We start from the raw sequence: 10844 nt of genomic DNA on the forward strand, positions 1-10844 counted from the left end.
CCTGGGGCTCAGTTGGTTAAGTTTCCGACTGGCTCAGGTCATGATCTCGCGGTCTGTGAGTTCAAGCCCCGTGTCGGGCTCTGTGCTCACAGTCAGAGCCTGGAGCCTGTTTCAGATTCTGTGTCTCCCTCTCTCTGCCCCTCCCCTGCTCATCCTCTGTCTGTCTCTCTCTCTCTCAAAAATATAAACACTAAAACAAAGGAGACCAAATACAAAGTGAAGAGAATCTGTGCCCTGGGAACAGACATTTGCACTGCAGGCAGCCAGCAAATGATCCCCGTTTATACAGAGAGGGCCTGGGTTAGCTCATTTCATCCTCACTGGACCCAGTGAGGGAGGCACTGTTTCTTCCCCCATTCTTTCCAGGTAGACCCATGGAGGGGCTGAGAGGTAGAATGATGTGTCTGAGTCCCCGTCACTGGCCGGGGCTCCAGAACAGCCGTTAGAATCCAGACCGAATCATCCAAATAGCGAACAGAGGGACAAATGAGCACACAAACGCACAAACAGGTAATTATGACCTCTCTCCGGGACCGGGAGGGATTGCTGGGTTGTGGGTCCCTCTGGCGGATGGAAGAAAAGGGCCAGGCTCAAGGGGGATAACACGCTAATGGGGAGATGGCCGGCAGTGGATGCACCTTTAAGGCCTGGAGCCACCTTCACCTGCACTCCGACCTTGAGGGAACTCAGCAGCCACGTGGGAGGGAGCCAGGAGGTCAGCCGAGCCAGCCGCTCACGCTCACGCGGCAAAGGTGGTGGCGAACCAGGCGAAGAAGCAGAGGTTCAGAGGGTTTGGACAACAGGCGCAAGACCACACAGCGAAGTAGCTGCAGAGTTGTGAGTCTCGGCGAAGGCTCTGCTGTCGTGCCCCAGCCCAGACATTTTCTGGTTCTCTCGGTCTCGGGGTCTCTCGCTCTCTCTCTCACGCACAAAGGCACGTCCGCCCGCCCGCCCGCAGCACCCAGCTCCCGCTGGAGACGAAAGGCAATGCAACGCACAAATTGCAAGTCACACTTTATTCACTCGCCAGGGGGTGCGGGGGGATTCTGGGCAGCAGACCTAGCCCCTGGGAAGGAGGAACAGGGGAGCACTAGTTGGAGGGGTGGAAGGCGCCCCGTTGGTGCCACTGCATGTCGCGGATGCGGCGCACGGACTGCACCTGTGGGTGGGGAGCCCCAAAGTCACCGCTGTCCTTGTAGTCTCCCTTCTCCAGCAGGTACTGCAGCCCGCGGTAGCCAGGGTACTGGTAGCCGACCCACCTGTGGGGCGGAGGGGAAGCAGACGAAGAGAGAGAGAAGGAAAGCAGCCTTAGGCCGTGAGGAAGGGTGGGTTTCCCGTTCATTTCACACTTCCTGATTGTCGAGCAGGAACGCCACCCTTCCGGCCTCCGGCCTCCGGCCTCTGCTTGCTTCCTTCTCTTGGTGGGGAGATCACTATCTCCTAAAGCAACTTTTGGCTGAAGGCCTGCTACTAGGGAAAGGTGACCTCAAGCCCACTTCAGCCTACAAGAACGCAGGTCTCTTAACTGTCTCTGTCCACCCTCATCCCAACCCCATGCCTGGCTGCAAGGCCAAACGAGAGAGGAGGCTAGGTCCCAGGGCCCCTCCATTATCCCTTCATCATTTGAAGTCAGCACCGTTTAGGGGGGATCCTCCACTCTTTTGAGCACCTAATGAAAGTTACAGTTTCTCCCCCTCCCCCCGCCCCACACACAAAATGTCACAAAGCCCTGGCCTACAAGGACCTGCCAGGACAACCCTTGCATATACCTGCAGCTCTCCCTCGTGGTCTTGTGCACTATATCTCTGCGCACCCATCACTTTAACCTTTGGAGAGTCCCTCCAACTCACCAGGCTCCTCCAACCCCAGGGCCTTTGCACATGCCCTTCTCTATCTGGAATGTCCTTCCTCTCTTCACACCGCACTTCCTACTCTTTCTTGGGATCTGAGCTCAACAGTCCCTTCCTCAAGGAAGGAGCCCAGATCTGTGTGGATTCTTAAATTGTTAACCGTTGACCCCAGCTAGACTGTTAGCTACACAAAGAAAAAGCCAGGTCTCTTGAATCTGCTCCGACACACGGAGTACTTAACGCGACGCCTGGCACGTGGCAGGACTCCAGCACTTGAGTAACGAGTGAACACACAAACGAAAAGGACTATGAACGCAGAGCCGTGCACACTATTTTCAGAGGTTGACGAACCCCAGAAAAGCCAGTCGGTGTTGGGTCAAACCAGCTCTCTTGGGGGGGGGGGGGGCGGGGTAGAAAAAGGTCTTGGCGTGTCTCACTTTCCAATGTCTGTGGTGTCAATACTCCCACCCCGGCTGGTTTTGAGCCACCGATGATTCAGCAACCAGCTCACAGATATTCTGAAACCTTCAGAGTCGGCTCTTGCAAGCTGGAACCAACCACCGGCAGCACCCCACTGCCTGTAGCCCCTCTGTGAACCCCCAGAGGGTTTAACCTTGCTGGCACGGGCTGGACTTTCTCCCCCCGTAGCCCTGTTAAGACCACGCAACTCATCCCGACCTCTCCTATACCCCCACCACCATTTACGGTCCCGCTCCTGGGGACTGAGGTTAAGGCCAAGCTTTCTCCCCCCCCCCCCCCCCAGGTAGGGTATTGCCCAAGAGGCAGATCTGGAGGGGACGGCAAGGGCTGAAAGCCACACGCAAGCTCGCGATCTCCACGCCCATTTTCCAGCGGGAAGACTGAGGTCGCGAGTGTGCAAGATCAGCAGGGTTCGGGGCAGAGCGGGACTCAGGACCCCGGGGTCTGGGCTCCCGGGCGGGGTGAGCAGGGCTGGGTCTGCACTCACGTGCCACTCTGCACGCGCACCGACGACACCTTCTCCTGGTAGCCGTGGGCGTGGAAGCTGGGCACATCATCGTCTATGATTTCCATCTTCTTCCCCGTGAAGTTGGGGTTTTCATAGAGGATGATCTTGTGCTCTTGGCTGTCCTGTTGACAGGGAGTAGGGAGAGTGAGCGCGGGAGGGGGAGCGAGGGAGAGCCTTCCGGCCCCATCCGCGTGCTGCGGTGTTGGGATTAGCACACTCCATCTGCAGCCCTCTGCCCAGTACCCCTGCCACCCGAGTGCAATTGTAACTGCAGGTAAACAGCGGCCGTTTGTTGAGGTCCCACAAGCTATCTGCACGCGACACTCTGGAGTCGACACTTTAAGGCACATTCAATTCTGATAGGTCATGTTCCCCCCCATAGCCTCAGCCTGCTTAAAAAAAAAAAAAAGGCAGCCACAATCGACACATACAGGGACACAGGCTGGTGGTGCCCCGAAAAGGCACTTGAGATGTTTTGGCTTTCCTTCGTCACCACATCTCTTCCCATCTTCCTGTTCCTGTGACATTTTCCTTAGTCATCCCCTTTTAATCCTTTAAATACTCTTATGCTCTCTGGCAGATGAGAAAACCCGGGGCTCAGAGAGGTAAAGCAGCTTGCCCAAGGTCACACAGCTGGGAGCACCAGAGCCAAGGTAGGAACCCGGGTCCATGGGATGCAATGTTCTCCTACCTTCCATCAAGCTCTGAGGGGAACTAGACTGTGCTGGGGAGGCTTGGGAGTGTAACTGAGCATTGCTGGGCCCGCTGTCCTCCCTAAGAGCTCACATTCTCGTAAAGAATCAGGTTCAGAAATGCACCAGAACGCCCCACCGGCACGAGTTACAAACAGGAGCTGAACTACCTTTTCTTCCACACCAATCCCAGGATTTCTTTTCATGTTTACGATGGCTACTGTTTATTGCGCAATTGCTCTGTGATGCGTTCCCAACCCCGGAAAGCACCGTCTGTACAGAATAGAATGTGAGCAGCACCCCCACCAGAGCATTTTGAGGTCTTGTGAATGGAGCCCCCTGGGGTTGTGCAATGTGGCAACTCTCAGGCTGGGCATGTGGGAATCTCAGGGCCGCAGAGTCAAATATCCCCATTTTACAGATGGGAAAACTGAGGCCCAGGGAGGCGAACGGCTTCTAGCAGGTCACACAGCCAGGAAGCGCACCCTGCGCATTAGAAGGGTCACGATGCTGGAGGCGAAGGCCCCCTCCTGGTCCCTAAAGCCCTGGCCACAAGCAGCAGAGAGAAGAAGCAGGAAGTGACGGGAGGCTCACCACTTTGATGGGCCTCAGGGAGCTGAGGGAGTCCGTCCTCCGACTGCTGGTCCATGAGTCCCAGCGGGGGTACTCGCCCTTCTCAAACACAAACTGCTCACCCTTGCAGTTGGCTTGTTCGTAGCCCACCCAGCTGCAGTGGAGACAGAGAGAGGAGAGGTCGAGCCACCCCAGGCTTCCTCTGGCAGGACCCTGGCTTAGTCTCTCAAGCCCCCTGGGTTGGGGGGGGGGTGGCTCACACTTGCCCAGCTCACCCATCAAAATCCAGACACCTCCAGTCCAAGAGCAGAATCACCTCAGCGATCCAGAACTTAATTTTGAACAGTAAACAGTCATTAATAAAAATACCAAAAGTTAGATTTTGAAAAAGACAGCAGGGGAGTGTAAAGTCCGTTTGAGAAATTCTTCCATCCAAATGCGAAAAATAAAGGTGGGGGGGGGGGCAACTGAGAATCAGATGCAGTGCTTAAATGGTCAAAACCTCCCTCGTCCAGGAAGACGCACTCCTGGGGCGCACAGACGCCCAGAGCGTGTTGGATAAGGGCGACCGGGCAGGGCCATTCTTCTGGCAGATCCTAACTTGAGTAGCACTTGAACTCTGCAGAATCCCCTGAGAACCCTGAGTTGGGGTGTGGGTCATGTAGGACCCCCAACCCCTCCAGAATCACTGACCTCTTGGGTCACCAGGGGCCACCCCCGATTCCTGAGGCTCTTGCAGAGAAGGAGTGGTCAAGGACCCACGGAGAGAGTCCCCTGCAGGCTGTGTTTCGCTCTGTGACCTGAGCAGGGCAGAATCAGATCCTACCAGCCCTCCTCTCCGGGGTCAGGGGCCCAAGGCTGCCGGCCCCCAAGTGTGCCGGTGAATCTGCTGACATCCAGCGTGGCCAGAATTTGGGAAGGGCACGGTGAAAGCAGAGCTGGGACGTCTAGCTTTAAACCGCCCAGGAGAGTGCAGATGCTCCGGGAGCCACAGACGGGCAGCTGTGCCCATGAGAGAGACTGTGTTTATCTCCCCACCTCGAGGAGCTGCCTGGCCTCCGTGTCAGGATTTGCCTATGAGTTCTTTTCCTTCCCCCTCAGCGTGGTTCCTCTTATCCTACGGAGGAGGAAGCCCAGGCTCAGAGAGGGAAGTTCTTGGTCCAAGGTCACACAGCCTGAAAGTGATCGAGCTGGGATTTGAATCCAGTTCTCTGTGACCCCAAAGCACAAACTCTCTCCATAGGCTGCCCCAAATTTCAGGGTCTAAGAGCACAGTGGGGGGAGGGCAGGTCCCCCCAGCTCCATATGCCTCACCCTGGCAGCTCCCACCGGGCGAGCCCCCCTCCCGCACCCCACCCAGGTACGTACGGTCCAGCCTGCACCAGGACGGAGCCTGCCTTCTCCACGCCGGTCTCCTTCAGGTTGGGGCAGGGCCCGCTGAGCTCGTGCGAGTGGCCCTGGAAGTTCTCTTGCTCAAAGATGATGATCTGTGACAGGAGGAGAGGGTGGGACCCGTCACGATGATGCGGAGGACGGAAGCAGGGCATTGGGGGCGGGGAGGGGGCTCAGGGAGCCTCGAGGGATCCTGACGGGCTCCACTTTCGGGAGTCACAGACCCAACGCGAAAGCCAGACAGTCCTGCACCTGCCAGCTGTGAGACCTTCCTGAGCCCCTATTTCACCTCGCTGAGCCTCGGCTGCCCCATCTGTAAAACGGGAAGTGACAGCGCCTACCTCACGGGGTTGCTGGAAGGGCTCAGAGAAGCACAACGGTGAGCACGCAGTATCTGCTCCGTGGGGGGGGAGGCAGAACCCTGAGAACGAAGGGACAACCTGCGGATCCCAGGCGGGCAAGTGGCAGAGTGGAAACTGGAGTCCAAGTTTGTCTGGTGCCGTTTCCGTTAAGGGCGGCGCTTTGCGAGCCAACGTGCACACAAGGCACCTGGGACCTTGACAAATGCGGTTTCCGGGGCAGCACGTCTTGGGGGTGAGGCCCCAGATTCTGCATCCCTAACGAGCTCCCAGGAGAGGTAGGGCTGTCTCCTGCTCCTGCTACAGCCGGGCCGGCACCACCAACACACCTGACCCCGTTTGGCCCCTAAGACCCCGCATACCTGTGCCTTTTCTTTAAGCCCCCACGGGCTCTGCAGGTCTCCTCCCCTGGGACACTTCTTAGGGGGCCTTCCCTCCTTAAGGGGGCTCTCATCAGCCCGGGGAAGGGGGCCAGCAGGCTCCCCATGAGGGAGGCACAATCTCTGCAAGATGAAGGCGCCCCCCCCACCCCGCCACGGCCTCGCAGCCGCCACCTTGCACGATTCCAGAGCGCGTTTGCAGCCACATGTCCCCCAGGGAGCGCCCCCCACCCCGCCCCGGGTGGAGAGGCGGGCTCAGGGCAGCAGGCTCCTGGGAAGGGCAGCTGCACAATCTACATGGTCAGCACTGGCTGTGTAAACACGTCCCTCTCTCCCAGGCCGGGGATTAGCTAGATAAAGGCAGGGCAGGGAGGCCCGGCGGGGCTCAGAGACAAATTCCATGGGCTCAGTTCGGCCTTTATGGTCACTGACTCGACCACGAAAGGGTCAGGAGACACGGGCTCTGATGTCACCCCTGTTGCGTATCCAGCTGGGCAACTCCAGCAAGCAACTGGGTTGCTTCGCGCCTCAGCTGGCCCGTCTGTAAAATGGGAGAGGCTGAGCACTCTGCAGGGTTACCGAGAAGAAGCAGGAGCAGCAACATTAGGAGCCAACGTATCATCACCCTGGCCTGGGAGACAAGGAGGAGGACCAGGGAGGTCAGCCTCTCCGTGTATTCGAACGGCCCCAGATGGCCTGGAAGCTCAGTATTGTCACCGTGACCAGTCTTGCTATGTATCCACACACGGATGCTGACATTTTACGCGATATCTAATCCTTTAAATGCGCGCTCTCCAGGGGCGCCGGGGTGGCTCACCGTCGGTGAAACGTTCGACTTCGGCTCACGTCATGATCTCGTGGTTCATGAGTTCGAGCCCCGCGTCGGGGATCCTGTCTCTGTCTCTGTCTCTCTCTCTCTCTCTCTGTCTCTCTCTCTTCCTGCCCCTCCCCTGCTCACGCACTCTCTTGCTCAAAAATAAACATTATAAATAAATAAATAAATAAATGTGTGCAGGCCAGTGCTGCAGCCATTCATTGGCCACCTAAGTCTGAGGGACGCACTCAGGCCGTCCCAATGAAGACGCACTGTCACAGAAGGTGACACATCAGATTTTGAAGGTTTAGGATAGTCAAGAAAGAGTGCCAAAGGGCTTTCTCATAATTTTTCTATTGATTATACGTTAGGGCCTATTGCATTTAAAAAAATTTTTTTTCAACGTTTATTTATTTTGGGGACAGAGAGAGACAGAGCATGAACGGGGGAGGGGCAGAGAGAGAGGGAGACACAGAATCGGAAACAGGCTCCAGGCTCTGAGCCATCAGCCCAGAGCCTGACGCGGGGCTTGAACTCACGGACCGCGAGATCGTGACCTGGCTGAAGTCGGACGCTTAACCGACTGCGCCACCCAGGTGCCCCAAGGCCTATTGCATGTAATAAAATAGAATACGCAAACTAATTTCCCTGGCTCCTTTGTACCTTCTTACCGTGGCTACAGGAAATGCTAAATGGCATGGGGGCTCGATTTCTACGTCTGTGGGCCAGTGCAGCTCTAAACAGCTTGCACAGGCCTTCGTGCTCCTCCTCAGACTCATGCAGCTCTGTCTCACCTCTGGGCCTTTGTGCTCGCTGTGTCCTCTGCCTGGAATGTTCTCCCCGACCCCCACTCCGACTCATGTGGCCGGTGACCCGGGTCTCCCCTCCCGTGTTGCCTCCTCAGAGAGGCCTCCCTGACCGCCTCAAGCTAACACCTCCTTTCCTCATTCATCCCGACTCTCTGAACTCAAGCTTCCCTGGCCGGAGAGGCCACATGTCAGACAAAAGGGCAGTGCCCGGGTGGACCCCTTGCCCAGGGTCCCTGAAGCAGGGGACCATGGGAAGGAGCCCGGCAGAGGCAGTCAGGGGAATGGTGGCTGGTAGAGGTTTGGGTGCAGACTGGGTATGATGAGTCCCCCCTCATTGGACCCTAGGAGGGCGAGAAGGATGAGGGGGCAAAGCAGGCAGTGATAACTGGTCTTAGCTGGACACCGCAGGCCAGGCCAAGCTGGTGTCCTTTGCCTCTTCACACCCACCTTGCACCGTGATTCCGATTCTCCCCAATTTACAAAGGTGGGAACTGAGGCTCAGAGAGGTCAAGTGACTGGCCTGAGTCACACAGCAGGTCAGGAATCCCACCTCACCTTCGGTTCACAAGCCCCCTCTTGCACGGGACTGTGGGTCCGCCCCAGCTCTGGGGAGCCCCTGTGGGCAATGGGGTATGGGGTATGGGGTGAGGCAGAGAAACGTAAGTCTCCAGAGCTGGAAGCTGGTGTCAGGAATCCTGGCCGGCCGTGGGCTGGTGCAGGGGACGGGGCGGGGGCGGAGGGGGGCGGAATCACTGCCCCCTTGTGCAAGTGGGGGAGACTGGAGCCCAGAGAGGGGCAGGGGCACAGAGCGGGAGCTTCAGGAAGGAAGACACCCACTTGGACTTTACAGAAGGGAAACTGAGTCTGGAGGAGGAGTTCTGCGTGCCCCCCCACCCTCCCCTGCATCATACCCACCTTGGGGTTGAGGGGCTGTGGCTTGCCCGCTTGGGTCTGGTGGTCTGAGGCCATGGTGGGTGGTCCTGTGCAGGAAAGACCTGGAAGATATGTGGGAAGCGGCAGTGAGGACCTCTCTGGGTCCTCTGCTTTCTCCCCTGGGTGCCTCGGGGCCCCTCCACTCCGGCCCTGAAGCCTTCTGGTATCCCTGTCTCAGGATGTCCCAGAGCAGCAGGGTCCACAAGTGGCTGTCTGACTTCCCATCCTTAGCTTCATTTTTTGGTGCCCAGGACTGCTCCGGAGGGGAAATCGAGGTCTGCTAAGAAAGCGGTGATAAACTGGGGCTTCAAGCGGGGCCCCAGGTGGGTCCCAGTCATTCAGCTCCGGACAAAGGGAGCCACGCAGAATGCAGCCCCATCCATATCATGCAGAAATTTCCCGATCAAAAGCAAAGTGCGGGCCACAAACCCCACTCACAAAGTCTCCTGTAACCCCAGGCCCTCACCCCGACTTCGTCCTCAAGACCCCCTCCCCCCCGGGCACCCAGTACCCAGAATGCCCCTCTGCTGCTGACCTTCCCCCACTCCCCATGAGCGCCCATATCTGTGATGGACTCATGCTACGAGAAGACGAAGAAGTGAGCATATAATGGTAGAAACTCAGGCACTGTGATAGGCAGCAGCAGGGAAGATTTCTTCCCTGGTGAGAACGTCAGAAAACGTTTTCCAGAACATCTGGAAAGTTGGCACTCTCTTCCCCTTTCCCGCAGGAGGAGCAGTGACCCCAGCCTGCGTGTTTCCAGTGAACAGGAGACACCTGAACTCCTTCTCCAGAGAAGACGCCCAGCCTTCCAGAAGCCCCTTCCACACTCGAGCCCAGGCCAGGACGTCCCCCACAGAGAAGAACTGCAAATAAGCAGCTTGGGGGCCAAGCCCGCTCTGTTCTCCTAAGTAACCAGCACTGTGCACCTGTCACACGGCCAGAGGCCCCGCCATGCAGCCCCAGTCGTTGACCGCCTCGCACTAAAGGTTAAGCTCAATCAGGTCAACTCGGGTGCTGCCAATGTGGGCCTCAATTTCCTGTTCTGCAAAGTGGGGACAGTCATGGCGCCCGACGATATCTGTGAACAGGTTGTGACGACTTGACCCCTGGGCAGCGGGTCCGGGATACAGCCGGTGTTCTGTAAATGGCAGCAGTTATGGCATCATGAGGGTCATTTCCACCAAGCTTTAGTGGCTTTGGAATCACCTGTCCCTGGAAGCTCTCAGAGATCGCCAGCTGCTTCCTGGCCACTAAGCGCTCCCCAAGGCTGGACACATAGCAGGTGCCCGGGAATGCCTGCGGATTTGGGGAGCACTGGCTCACCGCCTTCGAAACGATGCTGGGCCTTCGCTGGTTTGATTCCTTCCACTAACAAACCCTCGGATTCTCCCCCCCAGTCACTAGCGACGCAAGGACGCTGATGGACTGGTTGACATTAATAGAGGAGCCTGTGTGCCAGGCAGCGTGCCGGACCACGCGCCTGTGTCACCTCTGACAAAGGAGGTTTGACGACCCCTCTCCCCATTTAACAGAAGAGAAGGTTGAGGCTTACAGCAGTGAAGTCTTTGCCCAAGGTCCCCTCGTCAGAAAGGGGGTGGCACCTGGATTGGAACCCAGGTCTCCCACACTTTCCAACAGGGGATAAGGATGAGAGAAAAAGGCAAGGCAAGCGAGAGAGGCATTCTTACCAGTGACGCCAGCCTCCGAGAGCTCCCGTGAAGCCTAGCCGGCGGGAGGTGGCATTTATACCTTCCCCAGGAGTGCCAGTGCCGAGACGGGTGATCGCTGCGTCCCCACAGAAAGCAGGACGAGAATGCTGGGTTAAGCCCACACCAAAGCCCGGGTCAGCAAATGCCCACAGACATTGTGTCTCTGCACAATAATGTCATTAGCTTTTGGATTCGGCCGCGCCAGGGTGGTCAGGCGGCTGGGCAAGGGGATGTCCACTTTGCATGCATCAGCCGTCCAGCTGCCAGGACCGGGGGCACGCCGGGTTCACCGGTGTGGTCAGTCGAGCCCTGGGGGAAGGCAGACAGAGGCAAATCTCAGTG

At 57.6% G+C, this 10844-nt stretch overlaps 1 protein-coding gene across 1 annotated transcript; it reads right to left on the reverse strand.

Moving 5' to 3' along the window:
• Nucleotides 1-1001: 1001 nt before the first annotated feature.
• CRYBB2 (crystallin beta B2) lies at nt 1002-10588 on the reverse strand. The gene is made up of 6 exons (XM_043558075.1): nt 10482-10588; nt 8773-8852; nt 5472-5590; nt 4125-4257; nt 2818-2960; nt 1002-1259 (listed from the first exon to the last, which is right to left on the reverse strand). The coding sequence occupies exons 2-6, from the start codon at nt 8824-8826 to the stop codon at nt 1091-1093; spliced, it is 618 nt and encodes a 205-aa protein (XP_043414010.1). The 5' UTR covers nt 8827-8852; nt 10482-10588; the 3' UTR covers nt 1002-1090.
• Nucleotides 10589-10844: the final 256 nt, after the last annotated feature.

This window comes from Prionailurus bengalensis, chromosome D3 (genome assembly GCF_016509475.1).
Source record: "Prionailurus bengalensis isolate Pbe53 chromosome D3, Fcat_Pben_1.1_paternal_pri, whole genome shotgun sequence".
NCBI lineage: Eukaryota > Metazoa > Chordata > Mammalia > Carnivora > Felidae > Prionailurus > Prionailurus bengalensis.

Excerpts from the sequence above, each read along its gene's own strand:
- CRYBB2 (XM_043558075.1), bottom strand. The coding sequence starts at position 8,826 with ATGGCCTCAGACCACCAGACCCAAGCGGGCAAGCCACAGCCCCTCAAC. Across the intron at positions 4,258-5,471 it reads GTCCTGGTGCAGGCTGGACC|CTGGGTGGGCTACGAACAAG; the intron begins GTACGTACCTGG and ends TCTCCACTGCAG. Across the intron at positions 1,260-2,817 it reads GTGCGCGTGCAGAGTGGCAC|GTGGGTCGGCTACCAGTACC; the intron begins GTGAGTGCAGAC and ends TCCGCCCCACAG.